We start from the raw sequence: 17,035 nt of genomic DNA, 5'->3' as shown, positions 1-17,035 counted from the left end.
TTCATTACAGGCCATTTCAAATTCCTGTCTGCTGGAGCAGCGTATAAAGCTAATCCAGGTCTTTCTTTAATTTGGACTGCTGTATTAAGTCTCTTTGATCAGAACACTGAATCCTTGAGTAGCCATGGTAGGCCAGTGCACCACATCTAATGATCTCTGATCTACGTGGGTGTCAATCCACGCATTGCAAACTCTGCTGGATTTTCCATGATTGGAACGAATCTCCAGCGGCCGTCTGGAAGATCTTGAATTCGTGATACTCTGTATCTAACAAAGTCCTTCCAGCGAGATGGGTACGATTTGATCAACGTGAGGGTGATAGAAAAGTCTGTCCACAGGTATGTTGGTTCTTGATTTAGATTAGGAGTGCTCTGGCAGTGTTTGACGAATTTGGCCAACATGTAAGCTCCTGTGAGTTCCAACCTCGGTATCGTTAAATTGTTTAACGGAGCTACCTCAGTCTTGGAGCAAAGTAGCGTAACTCTGATTTTTCGATTGCGGGTGTGGACTTTGATGAATACGGCAACTGCCATTGCCAGTTGTGAGGCATCTGAAAATCCATGAATCTCGAGTGTTGAGAATCAGCACATCATCGAGCGTCGATGAGTGGATCGACCTTGGTATCTTGATTTTGGAGATTTTCTTAAGCTCATGTTTGAACTTTGCCCATTTCTGTCGGTGACTGACAGGCAATAGGGTGTTCCAGCTGATTTTTTTGAGCCAAAGCTCCTGCATCAGCATTTTGGCTCGAATAATAAGAGGTGCAATGAAACCAAGGTGATCGCAAACTTGAGCCGTCTCTGACGAGACTACCCGTATAGTAATCTTTGGTGTTGAGTATGGTGATGAACACAAGAAGAAAAATTGATCAGATCTTCAAGGCAAGTGCATACCCAAAAATTTGGTGCTGACTTCAGGATCCTCAATTTTGTGATTATAATTCGCTTCCACTTGATGTAGTTGATCGAGTTGAGGGTAGTGGCTTGTCCATTTTGCAAGATGGAAGTCGCCCGCCTTGCAAAGTTCTTTGAGATGATCTGTAACATGTTGCAGCGAGTGTGCATCATCACCTTCACCAAAGATCTCATGAACATGTCTTCCGTGGGTCAGTGGAGTCTGCAAGTAGAAATCGATATCCTCCACCCTCCATTATAGTCCGGGAGCCAGCGACAGATTTACATGACCAATTTCCTCTCAAGCGAAAATTAGAGGAATGCATGAGAGTGTTGTGTTATAAAGCTACGTGAACGTCAGCTTGGGTTCCGAGGGTGGGTTGGGTGGTAATAGCCTCCCACACACGTAAAAAAAAAAAAATATTTAGTCATTTCCTCCCACCTGAAAACACGTTAAATTGTTAGCTAATCCAATATCTTGAAGAAAGATAACAATCAGCTGACTGTAGCACGGTGGATTATACGTCAGCTGATCGCTCAAACGCGAAAAAAAAATTTTTACTTTTAGTCATTTCCTCTCATCTAAAAATTTACCTGATGGTAGCTTATACATAACTATGAAGAAATATATCCGTCAGCTGGCTGTATCCCGGTGGAAAACCCGTCAGCTGGTACTTTGAAAGTTATAACGCGAGCGGTAGGTGGGAGCATCTAACGCGTAATTAAATGCATCAGCTGACGAGGTTTCCACCGGGATACAGCCAGCTGATTTTTTTTATTAATTACAGCAGAGTACTAAAAATCAGTTCATAAATTTTCATCTGGGAGGAAATGACGTATCTCGAATTATTGAGTGTTACACTCTAATTTTATGGGAATTCAATGCTACGTAAACTTCAATAATGAATATCTCAAAAAATATCAATCTGAGTGATTCGGTGCTGAGGACCTTTTTTGTAGGAAATTAAATTTCCTATAATGTTATCCTTTGCATTTTTTTTGTAGGTCTTGTTGTTTATGAGATAATGAGAGAAAAAACAAGAATTCTATGAAAAAACTCAGTTTAGCGGTCCGTACTACCCCACCTATATGAGTTACGACTTCGCGACAATGGGCATTTTTGTAGAGCATTTGATTCTGAGAAAATCCCGGCTTTGGACGAGATGATATCATAAAATTCCGTGGTGTTATAGAAGTTTAAAAAATAAAAACCCAAGTTAACGTGTATTTTAAATGGGAAATCTTTACATGCTTTGGTCTAGTACTTAATATTAATATTAAGGGCTCAAACTCTTAGGGAATTTTTTGGGGGTATTTTCAACAAAATTTCGGGACGGAAGCGAAAATAAAAAATAGTCGCAAAAAAAAAGCACCCTTATATAAATACTTAAAAACTAATAAGTATATATTTTATCTTATCTTTTTTTTTCTTTTTTTTCTTTATCATATCTTGCAATCGATCAGAAGACTATTTTTTTTATGAGCATAACATTAAAATAAAAATAACTAGAAAACAAGGCGGAATTCGAAAAAACTTTATTCATAATAACTTCTAGGGAATAAAATTGTCTACACAAAAAGTCCAATGATATTTGTTGATAGGTCTGATAGTTTCGCCGGAAAAGTAAGAAAATCTCAAAATTTAATATGAATTCGACTTCAACCTCAAATAACTTTTGAACGAATAGATTTATCAAAAAATGATAAGAGACCTTTTTTGTAGAGCATTCAATTCCCTACAAAAACATACCTTCCAATTATTCCTATGACGCATCGTTAGCCACTTATAAAAATCAGCAGACGTAAAAAAATTTTTTCTATGTTATTCTTATGGGAAATAGAAAAGTGCAATGCGGACATTGTTAATATTAATATTAAGAGCTCTAATTTTCACAGGCGTCTTTTTTATCTAAACGAAACTTCTGAACCTGTTTGGAAGAAAAAAAAAATTTGTTTGTTTTTTGAATCACTCTAATATATGTATATACTAATAAGTATATTTACTTATTAGTTTTTCAGTATTTATATGAGGGTGCTTTTTTTGCGACTATTTTTTATTTTGGCTTCCGTCCCGAAATTTTGTTGAAAATACCCCCAAAAAATTCCCTAAGAGTTTGAGCCCTTAATATTAATATTAAGTACTAGACCAAAGCATGTAAAGATTTCCCATTTAAAATACACGTTAACTTGGGTTTTTATTTTTTAAACTTCTATAACACCACGGAATTTTATGATATCATCTCGTCCAAAGCCGGGATTTTCTCAGAATCAAATGCTCTACAAAAATGCCCATTGTCGCGAAGTCGTAACTCATATAGGTGGGGTAGTACGGACCGCTAAACTGAGTTTTTTCATAGAATTCTTGTTTTTTCTCTCATTATCTCATAAACAACAAGACCTACAAAAAAAATGCAAAGGATAACATTATAGGAAATTTAATTTCCTACAAAAAAGGTCCTCAGCACCGAATCACTCAGATTGATATTTTTTGAGATATTCATTATTGAAGTTTACGTAGCATTGAATTCCCATAAAATTAGAGTGTAACACTCAATAATTCGAGATACGTCATTTCCTCCCAGATGAAAATTTATGAACTGATTTTTAGTACTCTGCTGTAATTAATAAAAAAAATCAGCTGGCTGTATCCCGGTGGAAACCTCGTCAGCTGATGCATTTAATTACGCGTTAGATGCTCCCACCTACCGCTTGCGTTATAACTTTCAAAGTACCAGCTGACGGGTTTTCCACCGGGATACAGCCAGCTGACGGATATATTTCTTCATAGTTATGTATAAGCTACCATCAAGTAAATTTTTAGATGAGAGGAAATGACTAAAAGTAAAATTTTTTTTTTCGCGTTTGAGCGATCAGCTGACGTATAATCCACCGTGCTACAGTCAGCTGATTGTTATCTTTCTTCAAGATATTGGATTAGCTAACAATTTAACGTGTTTTCAGGTGGGAGGAAATGACTAAATATTTTTTTTTTTTTACGTGTGTGGGAGGCTATTACCACCCAACCCACCCTCGGAACCCAAGCTGACGTTCACGTAGCTTTATAACACAACACTCTCATCCATTCCTCTAATTATCGCTTGAGAGGAAATGACTGACGAAATTTGCACCTGGCTCCCGGACTATTAGCTGTAATAGCGTGCGAATCGATAAGTATGGTACTGGTCGAGTTCCGTACGTAATCGTTGTGAGATGATACGACGTGATTTCTCTGTGTTCGTTGAACCAGAGAATTTGCTGCAGGAGTTGATTGCGTTCATCTACCAAAATCTGCCTAAACATCTTGATGATATCAGTAATGAAGAGCACTTTGTGTTTGCGTACTCCTAGGAGTACATCAAAAATGTCTAGCTGCAGTATTGGTCTTGTGTGAAGGATGTTGTTGAGTGATAGACCTGTGTTAGTGGGTTTGGACCCGTTGAACGCTACTCGCAGCATGGTAGTTTTGTAGCTTTTTCTTAAAACGCAGTGATGTAGGAGAAAGTATGCAGTGTCCTAGAATTCTGGTGGAGTTGATTCCTCCATGTGTTGTAGGTCTTGGTCTTCTTTCAGAAAGTCAATGTAGTGCTTCTATGCGTGCGTCCTTGTCTAGACGACATCTAAGATGAAGTAGATAGCGGTGGGCTGTTGAATGCTAATTCCCCAGTTGATGAGAAGGTGTTATTAGCAGTAGCCGGACAATTTATCGCCCTGAACTATCCCACCGATAATTTTGTCGGAAATGCGCTTCGCATTCCTCTTTTTCTGGGGTGAGTGCATTGACTTTACTGTCTGGGATTTCTTTTTACACCCAGAAGCGTGATAACAGGTCTTGCAGTTGTTGAGTAGTCAGCTCGTTAGCACCATGGAATGTAATTGATGTTCGCTGGTGTGCTGAGTAACTGGGCCAAGAATTATCCATCCAAAAATGGTATTCTGAGCAATTGGTAGGTCATCTGACCACCTGATGATCTCTGGTTTGATGGTGTGATCATAGTGATCATCCCTAACGATTATGTCGACGGGCCCGGGTGTCATGAATGATTGATCTGCCAATTCCAGATGATTAAATTGATCCCAGTCATGATTGGTGAGTGCTACCGTTGGTATCAATGTTGTAAGACCATCGAAAATTTGAGCACTGATGATGACTGAGTTCAAAAAATGCCTGGATGAGAGGGTTAGCTTGACTCTACTTGACCTCTTGTTCGATATCGGTTGTGCCGATACCAATAACTTGGATATATGAATGCGTTCGCTTAAGCTAAAATTATCGCAGCAGGAAATCTGAAGTAAAGGATAGTTCAGAGTCTAGATCGAGCATAATATGTACTGGAAGATTACTTATCTGATTGCGTAGGTCAACCTGGCATGGTGCTAGTACAACTGCTGAGCAATGAATGCGATTGTTTTGAATACCAGACATATTGAGTGCTGTAGAAGAGGAATCAGACGATCTTATTGAGCGCTAGTGGTGGCTGCAGCCGCAGGCTGCTGATAGTTGTCGAGTCCTGGATAAGGCGAAACTGATTTGCATGCGTCAGGCATGTGATGTCCAAAGCAGTTAGCGCACAGCCGTTTGTCCACTACAACTTGACATCGTTTATTGTGGTTAAGTGTAAGAAACCTCGTACATCGAGTGATTTCCTTGACAGCAGTCATATGGGATACAGCGCTGGTAGAAACGCTTTTTATGAAGGTTGAGTGCTGGAGCTTGTCGAGTGCTTAGGTGACTTTGAGTGTAGGGAACTCCGTTGAAGATCCTAACTTGTTTTCCCATGATTCTCTCGTGTGGGAATCGAGTATGGTGATGGTACGATGAGTCGTCATTTTGCTATCAATCTCATCGAGTGCGGTGATTGCTTCAGAGAATGAATTCAGCAAGTGGTTCAGTTGCTCTGATGAGTGCGATTTTAATGGTCTCAGTTGGATTAATTTGTCCAGCTGAGCGCTGATCAACAATCGTTGATTGTTGTACCTCTCCTGTACTGCCTCCAACGCAGACCCAAACTGGTCACCATTCATTTGAACGGTAGCGATGATGCTAGCGGCTGTACCAGTAAGACTGGTTTTTAGACACTGGAGATGATGTACCGAATCTAGCCTAGCCTTTTTTATCACCAGAGAGACGAATATATCTCTCTAGAACTCCAGCTGCCTTTTATAATCTTCGTTGAACATGGGCAGCTCGATCGCTTTGAGAGATAGTTGATTGCTGAGCTGGTGCAGTAACTGTAGCAGTCACCTGATCCAGTGGTTCGTGAATTACAGCGTGAATACAGCGTTTGGCTGGCAGGTAAAAGCGGTAGGCCTTTTCAAAGATTTCATCTTGAATATATAGAGAGTCCATAAACTCGGGAGTGTAATTGAGTGCAATGGTTCCACAAGTGTTGTTAAAGTTCAACCATTCTGAGTCAAGCAAGTCCAGCCTTGACTGAAGCCGAGAGAGACCGTCAGCAGAGGTGAGTGTGAATGTGCTAGCCTCCCACTCTTCTAGGATCTGAAGCCGAGACATCTGACTTCTTACGTCGATCTCAAGTACAAGAAGATTTGATTCAACCTTCTTGGCTGGTAAGGGTTTAGACCGACTCGTCTTGACCTTGTCAGATGATTTCTTATTGTCAGTCTCCGTGACACTGGAGTGCCTGAATGCCTGGTTGTTATCACTTATAACGATTTTGGGAGTCAGGGGATAGGGGTGTGGTTGCTTCTTGGCGTCCTCTTGATTGCTGAGTGCGTTGAGTGCTGCGGTGGTGTATCCGGATAAGTCACGGGATCTTCCATGTGAGTTTCTCCTTCATTCTTCTTCTGATCAGCCGTCGGCGGATCACCCTTCTCGATCTCTCCCTATGTCCTCCAAAAGTTGTACTACCGATACAACTAATCAACCAATCCGACTCGAAGGACTATAAAATGTAACATAATTAATTAAATACATGCAGGATCTGGTTGGTGGTTGAGGATTAAAATGGCAAAATTTACAAAAAATATATGGCACTTTATTTATCACAGCACTTAACGTAAGGTGGAGTATAGAGCTTGGGTAAATTAATTTGAATTTTATTGATTGCAATAGACATAATTAATTGGGTAAATTATCTCGAAGTTATTATGAATGCTGAATGTGTAAAACTTGTAAGAGTGCGTGTACAGAAAATGGTAGTCGTGATACGACCACGTGGCGACTTAGAATCAGAAGCCGCTGAGCGAATGATGAATGCACTGATTTTATTTATTGTAGAAAATAATGAATAATTACAGTCATTGTAGATTGCAGTGAGTTAATTGATTGCACTGAATTTACTGATTGTACTCCACCAACGAGGCTGACAAGAGACGAATTTATTTTGTATTGCTGAGTACAAGTATAAATGTACGAGAGATTATAATACCTGTTGCGTCTAAGTGCAGTGTGAGTGAGATAACAAGAGTGTAAGGTTATAATTTCTTGAATTAATGAATCCAGATGATTGTAGAAGATCTCGAATAGATTGGATTTATTTAATCAATCAATGATCCAAGCGCGATGGTAATTATTATTACTGAATGCGGATTTCTCGATATATTTGTGCACAAATTATAATTTTTAATATACACTAGTAGAGATGGTTGCAAAAGATAACGGTGTCGGACTTCTTGTCACGAGGCAGGGGAAAAATATGAAGCGCATGCGTCGCACTGCCCATGATCAAGTTCAAAACTGTGACTAGTGGGCCCAGTAGGTGCAGCCTTCAAATTACTGTAATTACAACTGCGAACGAATTCCGCAGTTGGTAATTACGTACCAGTATTCCTAATTCGTAATATGATAAGGTGACTATGTTTATGAAGGAACAATTCGGTTTAGTGCTTTTCTTCTCTTTTTTCTCGATGTTGATAATGGTTGCTGAGGTTTTGGTGAATTGAATTCGTACAAATCGTTTTATATGTCCCGTCGTTGAGGGATTCGAAACAATTAACAAAAATATGAAAAACGGTTAACTTGCGAGCCAACCTCGAAACTTCTCGCTCTTTTTAAGCTCAAGCTCAAGAAGAAATAATCAAAATTGAGAGTCACATAAACTTTGAATTAAACCAGCGAGTTAATATATGAAAAATCCGGAGAAAATGAGGACAAATGTTATTTTTTAAATGTGTCATTGCCGATACCTTCTGAACTCATATACCGACTTCAACGTTTAAGGTGACATTTCAGGTGAAATTTGATGCAGTTTTTTAGTCTCTAATGCTGAAATTGTTTGAAAGTAATCGAGTAAATGTTTTCAAATTAAAAAAAAAAGCACTTTTTCGAAATTTTTTGTTAACGATGTCTCTTGCACAAATGATTCAATTTTGATGGTTGAGGTGGCATTCGCTGCAGCTTATAGAGTTCTAGAACTGATGAGAATTTGAAATAATGCCGCCTCAAATGCTACCTTAATGATCTGAATCGGTTAATCCGTTCCAAAGTCAAAGAATGTTTACACACATAAGCACGAACACACAACATACATACAATAGGACATCATTACGAAATTAGTCAGAATAGCTTCCTATGATCTCGAAACGTCGAGATATGTTGAAAACTCATTATCTGAAAATCGGACCGGAACCAATAACTTCCCTTTTTTTTTTGAAAATTCAGTTTTATTAGCAGAAAGTTGAAAATTTAATAAAATTAATATTTTAAAAATTTTGTAATCGCCAAATAATACTCGAATTCAAGATTCACCAAGGAATTTAAAACGATTCGAAGCGAATTGATTTTTAAAATTTTCCCAAATCCCTTTGAATTGCTAAATGATAGTCTTACTTCTGAATTATCGGGAGATTTGAAACGCTTCGATACTTTCTAATCGTTGAGGTGAGTTTAAAAACATTCAGATTCCATGACTATAAATTATACTTAGAATACTTTTAAATCAAAAATTTGAATTAAAAAGTATTCAGATTGTGTAATTTTGAATTTTTTCTAATCGCTATGGTGAATTCGAAAGAACTTCAATTTCATGTTTTTAATCGCTTTGTGTAGTTTTGAATTAAAAACCCGAATTTAAAAGTATGTAAACTTTATTGTTTCAAATCGTTTTAAATACTTTCTAATCGTTATGGACAATTAAAAAGTCTTTGAACTTTATTATCTTAAATTGCTTAGAATACTTTTTAGTACCGAATGAGGATTTAATCTGATCCAAGAAGATTTAAAATTTTTTAATCATCTTCAATGTTTTTTTTTAATATTCGAGAAAATGATTAAAAGATTTCAACTCTCCTTGAATCTGATTAAATATCTATTCAGTATTAAAATTTTTAAATCGATTCAAAATAAGAAAGGTTAACACTTCAAATTCACCATAACGATTAAAAGGTACTTCAAACAATTCAAAATTATAAAGTGTAAATACTTTTAAACTGTCCTTTAAGATTAAAAAGTATTTAAAGCAATTTGAAATTATAATATTGCAACCTACAGGTAAACCAGAAATTCAAGTATTATTTGATGGTTAGAAAGGATTTGGATATTTCATTAGCTTTTTTAACTCCCCGCTAAGAAAATTGAAAATTTAAAAATTAAAAGAGAAGTTATTGGCTTCGGTCCGATTTTCAAAAATCGGATTTCTTACAGATCTTGATGTTTTGAGGTTCTAGGAAGCTATCCTGACTAATTCACAGATGATGTCCGAGTGTATGTATGTGTGTATGTACATATGTATGTAAATATTCTGTAACTTTAAAACTGATGAACCGAATTTGCTTTTTGAGATCGCATTCGAAGCGGCTTGTTAATTCCAACAATGTTTAAGCATAAACGATACGGTACGTTCGGAGATATTTTGAAAATGAAAATTTTTTTAAGACTTTCATTCGAATAACGTCTAATGCACTCGATAAATTAACTCCAAAATCTACTCAGTTCTAAAATTTTATAAGCCGCGCCGAATGCCACCTCAACCATCAAAATCGGTTCATTTGTTCAAGAGAAACCGTAGTCGAACGAATTGCGAAAAAGTGATTTTTTCTAATAAAATCTAAATGGTTGAACTAATTGATGACGGTGCCTTTTTGAACGTTAGTGATTAAAAAACTGCGTCGAATGTTACCTTGAACGTCAAAATTGATTCATTATTTCAAAAAATATTAGTGTTGAAAAATAACAAGTTACTTCATTTATTCCGAATAACTCATAATATTATTAACCAAATGGTTCAAAAAATTGTTCTAATATTAAAGGTCAGAAAATTGCGTGAAATGCTATTTAAAAATCGAAATCGGTTCATTATTTCAAAAGATAATGCTGATATAAATAAAAAAAAAACGGCTTCGCCTCGGCTAACAATTACATGTGATCTGAGACATTTCTTATTTACTTCCCGAGGAGTGTATACTAATTTTCTCCTCGACGGAGGCGGAAAGCGGCAACTTCGTTTAGCACAGCGGGACGAAAGTTGCACTTTCCGCCCAGAGGTCAGAACTACAGTATACACTCCTTGGGCAGTAAACAAAAAAGCCTCAGATCAAATGTTTTTTGACCTCGGCTTCGCCTTGGCCAACAATGACATGTGATCTGCGACATTTCTCACTTTACTGCCCTGGATGTGTAATATACAATTGCGAGCTCAAGGAGCTCGAAAATAGCGGGATGTTTCAGGGCTTGCGCGTAGGGTCAGGCGGTGTTCAGATTTTTCTATCGTTTCGAATTCCTCGATGACGAAACGTTAAATTTGATTTGTATGAATTTAATTCTTTTAAACCTAGAAGAGCTAAAGAGATTTGTGATATTATAAAGAATTAAAAAATTTAATTTTTAAATTTCTTTTAATCACTCTTTTGGATTGATTCTTATCATTATAATAATAGTCTAGTCGATAAGTAGAAAATGGTCGAAAATAGAGATACTGCTCTTAAAATAAGGTGAGATAGCTCATTGGATCCGGTATGACGTCTAAAAAAATGTGCCAATAGATTGTATTAGCACGTAAAAAATTGCAAAAGTTATAAACATATTAAGATGAAAAAAAACAGGCTTTTCGTTTTTTGCCAATATTTCATAAACTATTAATATTTAAGAAATCTAACAAAAAGATTCTTAAAGAGGATGAAATTTCCAAAAAAAACTTCCACCTCCCGGATTTCTATCTCCATTATTTATAATCTTAATTTAACGCTGAAAATGGATCTCCCCGCGACATTCTTAAGTTGTGCGCGCAGCGTCAAAAGCAAGTACGACACATTAATTAATTTATTTAAGGTATTAAATATTTTTTTTTAATTTTAAAAAACTATGGTGTATTCTGAACACTTTAAATAATTTATTCCCGTTGGAAATTTTACTTGAAGTTAATTTTTCAACAAGTTGAACGATTGTTAACTAAAAAAATTTTCTCGAACTTACGTCATCATTGTAAATGAGAAAAAATGTTTAAATAATTGTCGTATAAATTTTTCGTTTCGTGGCGCCTTTCTTACATACATACTCAACAAGATCACGCGATAAAAGTTGAAAAAATATTCATACTTTGTTTATAATAATTTTTGTACTTGAAGAAAAACTGAAAAATATAACCCTGTGGAAAAGGTCTTATAAAATCTCATAAAAAAAATTGGCTATGAGAAAATGATCAGTATTTGTCCGCGAAAAATCTCGAAAATTCTGATACAATTATTTTCTCATAGATGGTGCATCAAAAAAAAATTTTTTTTAAAATACTCATATAAATTATTAGAATCTATAAGAAACAGAAGCTGTAATATTGTGATCATAAGTATTTATAAGTTTTCGAAAAATGTGAAGTTTACAATTGAGAAGATTTTGGAAATGAATAAGATTGTATGAGACGATTTCTGAAGTAATCATACAAGATTTTATACTGATTAATCAATGTGAGTACAGTAATTTTCCATATAGTAACGAAAAAATTTATGAGATTGATTAAGTTATAGCTTCTTTAGTATTGATTAAGGTTTACATGCTAAATTATTGAATTTTTTAGCATGAATTCAAAAAGTTTTTCTTATGTGTACTCAAGAATATTTGTATGAGTATTTACGCGAAAAATCCTTTGCAATCTATTCACGAAAAAACTATGAAATTGGGTCAGTTCAATTATTCATCAAAAATTACTCAAGTAAACATTAATATTAAATGTTAAAGTCATGATGTATTATGGGATATACCATAGTACAACCCAAACAGGTACTTATTGGTCTGTCAAATGACAGGGGAGTACTCGAATAAAATCGTATTGAAATTTGGAATATAACACTTCTGAAATAAATGTCTTACCAGGAACACTACAAATCGTAGGCGCGATCTCGTGGCGAGCACCGAACTACTCCCGCTGCTGCTGCCTAGCACCGGTGACTTTCCTCTTCTCCATATCGATCTTTTCTTTCGATAAATTTTTTCTCTTAGCTTAAGCAACTTTTGTTATTTTGGTCGGAGAATACAAAAATACTTGCGTGAAAAGAATAGTACTTGTTCCGAGAAATTTGTTAAACTTGTTAAAATATTCGAAGTACAAGAAAAAGTGATAATATTAGTATTTTTGGTGTAAATACTTATTAAAAAAAATGAAGTTAAGCAATTATTTTTGAATGAAACTGATAAAATTAATATTTTATGTGAATGAAAATTATTTATAAAATCTCATAAGTACTCCATAATATTTTATAAGTAATGGCCTTCTAAATAAAACTTACAAAAACTCATAAATCACATAGCTTTTAAATTAAAATTAAATCTTTTAAGTTTTTAAAAGTTAATTTGATCATAGATTTTCTTACTAATCCTCATAAAACTTTTATGAGAAAAAGGTCTGCATTTGTCCATGTGATTCCTGATTCAGTCTCATAAAATTTCGAAGAAATACATGTTAAATATTTTCTCATAAAATATGACAAATATTTTATGATATTCAATAAGATATTATCTCCTAGGATAACTCTTACTAAAACTTATAAATTCTGAAAATTTCGTATCAAAAAATAATCTTATTGAGATTTTGTAAGTATTATAACATCGGAATTCGCCTGATCAATTCTTATTGAAAATACATTAGCATAAACTGTCACAATCTTATAGAAGTGAAAGTACTTATTCAATCTCATAATCGTTGGCGGAATGCGAGTCACAAAATCTCATAAATTAAAAAATCTTAATCATTCTTTTAAAAATCTAGTATGGAAATCATAATAGGAAAACATTATAAGCTTGACTCATAGATTCTCATAAAAATTCATATGACAATTTTTTTAAATCTCATAGATATTTTCGAAGCTCATAGATTCTCATAAAAAATATTTAATATCTTATCAGAAGTTATAAGAGCTTTTCCACAGGGAAGTAATGTTGCTAAAGAAATTTTTTTTTCCTTAATCATCATATTGTCGTTCTTTCATTAACACAAAACATCAATTGATACGAAAAAAAAAAATTTTCCGTCATTTGTTGATAAATTTTTTATAAAGAAATTGATTATTTCAATAATTTTAAAAATTTTTTTTTCACAAATTCATTCTATTACAAATATTATGATTTTTAAAGAAAAAATTTTTCCTTAATAACAATTTTTAATTATTTATAATCGTTTTTTTTATATTTCGATGGTTTAAATAATTAGTTAAGAAATTATTTTTTATCTAAAAATCATGATTGACAGTCCTCTATGAAGTAACAAAAAAAAATTTTTTTTTTATCAACAATTTCATTGTTTATTAACTTACGAATTTGTTATAAACAAATTTTCAACTTTGTTATATTTTTTTTCTGAATCTTATAAAATTTACAAATACGACCACATATAACAAAGTATAGGAAAAATTTTTTTCAATTTTTTATTGTACTTTTAAAAAGTACGTGCTACAAAAGTTGCAGCGGCTGCTTCATTTGTCTACTAAAAAACTAATATAACTGTTAAACTATTAGAGATACGAAAATAAACTTTTTGGCCGATTTTATAAAGGGTTAAACGGTCTTTCAAATAAGCTGTTATAAAAATTTTTAGTCATTGCTAATCTTCTGTGCGTGATCTTGTTGAGTATGTATGTAAGAAAGGCTCCACGAAGCGAAACATTTATACGACAATTATTTAAACATTTTTTCTCATTTACAATGATGACGTAAGTTCGAGAAAATTTTTTTAGTTAACAATCGTTCAACTTGTTGAAAAATTAACTTCAAGTAAAATTTCCAACGGGAATAAATTATTTAAAGTGTTCAGAATACACCATAGTTTTTTAAAATTAAAAAAAAATATTTAATACCTTAAATAAATTAATTAATGTGTCGTACTTGCTTTTGACGCTGCGCGCACAACTTAAGAATGTCGCGGGGAGATCCATTTTCAGCGTTAAATTAAGATTATAAATAATGGAGATAGAAATCCGGGAGGTGGAAGTTTTTTTTGGAAATTTCATCCTCTTTAAGAATCTTTTTGTTAGATTTCTTAAATATTAATAGTTTATGAAATATTGGCAAAAAACGAAAAGCCTGTTTTTTTTCATCTTAATATGTTTATAACTTTTGCAATTTTTTACGTGCTAATACAATCTATTGGCACATTTTTTTAGATGTCATTCCGGATCCAATGAGCTATCTCACCTAATTTTAAGAGCAGTATCTCTATTTTCGACCATTTTCAACTTATCGACTAGACTATTACCATAGAGTCCACGAGATATTGACTAGCCAAAATTAAGGCTGTCAACTTGTCTAATCATAGTAATAAATGCAATTAACAGAGTCGACAATGAAAAGGCTAATGATGATTATTGAACCATAGTGGTAGTCTACACAATAATGATTACTCGCATTTAATCGATTTCTATAATAATTTTATAAATTTAAGTAATTAACTGCTCAAAAAAAAGTCTAATCATTGATTTTCATTGTTCGTTACAAAAAAAACGATGCAGCTTAATGACTAATTTAAGAATCGAGTCTGTTACAAAGCTGACTGAACTTATCAATTGGTTTGCTAATAATTATTTTTTGAAACTCACTCCTAATTTTAATACTATATGTAAAATAGTTATCTATTTTACGTTCTTCATCATTTCCCTACGACAATTATAAAAAGTTCAAATCTCATTCAAGTTGGCGAATCAAGTGGACGTGCATCACGTACAATAGCTAAGCACATACCAGGACCTAATGCTAATCCTGAAGCACTACGCGAACGTGTTTCAACGGCGACTGGTGAAGTTGCCATGGCACATCAAATGGTCATGGAACGTGGTGACAAATTATCACAGCTAGAAGAAAGGACAGCTCGTATGATGAACGAATCGGAAAATTTCGCTACTTCAGCTCATGGACTTATGCACAAATACAAAGATAAAAAATGGTATCAGCTATGAGTCTGAAACATGATATTTGTTATTAAATTTTGAAGAAACAAATTATTAGAAATAGTAATATAATATTTAAATCAATAAGAGAAAAAAATCTTTTGGAATGAAATACTATAGTTCAATGACAATTTACTACGCACACAAAATATCAAACAAAACCGAAGTAAAAAATAATTAAATAGAAAAAAAAATAGTAGGTAATAAAAAATATATTCAATAAAATTATTAAATTACAATATATATATATATATATATATATATATATATATATATATCTATATATATATATATATATATATATATATAGTTATTAACCGTTGTTAATCCTTATTCTTATTAAAAAAAAAAAAAAAAAAAAAAAAAAATTTACTAGAAGAGAAAAAACTTAAAACGAATGCATTGAAAATAACAATAAAATAAAAAAAATTTAATGGAGAGTAAAAAGAGACATCAAACAAATACTTTGTATGAATATTTATGTGTGTATGAATTAGAGTGGAGTGAAAAACGGAAAAAATTTTTTCTTCCCTCTAGGGAACATTTTACAAAATGAACATAAAAAATTTGTTTTGAAAAAAAAAATTTATCCTAATGTTTTGAGATGTCCGACTTATTAAAAAAATTTTAAATCGGCTGAATTTATCTGGCAGTTTTGGAGTAATTGATTGAAATAATTTTTGTGAAACATAGCAAAATTGATGTTGAAGTCATCTTAACATAACATTAAATGAATAAATGTTTGAAATGATATTAATAGTTCTAATGGGAATTTTCTACTAAGTGTTATTTTTCTTTTTCCATTGTCTTTTTTCTAGTAAGTTCAGTAAGTACGATAATAATTATTAAATAAGATTGTTTTTTCATGAATTAATAGCCATACATATGTTATTTTTTTAGGCAGAAAATGATTTTTAGTTTTTCTATTTATTAGAACACCTCAATATATTGTAATAAGAAAAAAATTTTTTTTTCAAAAATTTGATTTCTTTTATAAATTATAACATGTATCCCTAAGTAAAGAAAAAAGAATTATTTTTTTGTTTTCCACCGCAACAAAATTAGTATATTACACACCTAGGGAAGTTAATTAAGAAATGTCTCAGATCACATGTAATTGTTGACCGAGGCGAAGCCGAGGTCAACAAACATGTGATCTGAGGCTTTCTTATTTACTTCCCGAGGAGTGTATACTATTTTTCTCCTCGACGGGGGCGGAAAGCGGCAACTTCGTTTTGCACAGCGGGACGAAAGTTGACGCTTTCCGCCCGGAGGTGAGAAAAAATATATATTAGAGTGGTCCAAAAAAAAAGTCTCTTGGCTATCATTCCAAAAGCATCTCTAAGGTATAAAAAAAATTCCCTCTAAAGCACAGCTTTATATCTTTATTCTCCACGAAGCTCAATAAAGTTGTATTTTGCCATTTAAATAACACGTAAAAAATTTTTTTTTACATTTTCATGCGGTAAAACTACGAAACAAATTTTTTTCTGTATTTTCCATCAATAATTTTTGTAGAAAATTTAATTTTCTACAAAAAAGTATTGAAATAGTTTTTTCGTAATCCTAACGGTTCAAAAGTTATTGAGCTTTAAGTACTCGTTACTAAGTAAATTTGAAGGCAGATAGTTTTAGAGTAACTCTTTAATGGAATTGACACCATTTCTAGATAATTTATTTAATTTTTATAGATTTGAAATAATTTTCAACTCTTTGAAAACTGTTTTGGTGACTGCATGTATTTATTTCGAAATTATTAAACTCTAAACTGTTTATAATATACTTATCCAAAAAATTAAAGAAACAAGAAAATTTTA

The 17,035-nt window shown here is 33.3% G+C and overlaps 1 protein-coding gene across 14 annotated transcripts in view; it reads left to right on the top strand.

The window, feature by feature from the left end:
* LOC130677041 (syntaxin-binding protein 5) overlaps window positions 1-15,454 on the top strand; it is a 408,264-nt gene extending 392,810 nt beyond the window's left edge. For 8 of the 14 annotated variants that reach the window (XM_057483593.1, XM_057483594.1, XM_057483590.1 and 5 more), the window contains one exon: window positions 14,965-15,454. In XM_057483593.1, the coding sequence (XP_057339576.1) occupies window positions 14,965-15,227 (263 nt within the window). In that variant the 3' untranslated portion in view covers window positions 15,228-15,454. The remainder of the gene's footprint in view (window positions 1-14,964) is intronic. The other 6 variants (XM_057483595.1, XM_057483597.1, XM_057483596.1 and 3 more) reach the window with 2 other exon arrangements.
* Window positions 15,455-17,035: the final 1,581 nt, after the last annotated feature.

This window comes from Microplitis mediator, chromosome 11 (genome assembly GCF_029852145.1).
Source record: "Microplitis mediator isolate UGA2020A chromosome 11, iyMicMedi2.1, whole genome shotgun sequence".
Classification (NCBI taxonomy): domain Eukaryota; kingdom Metazoa; phylum Arthropoda; class Insecta; order Hymenoptera; family Braconidae; genus Microplitis; species Microplitis mediator.
Note: the sequence above shows the minus strand (reverse complement) of the source record. Positions and strands in the feature narration are given on the sequence as shown.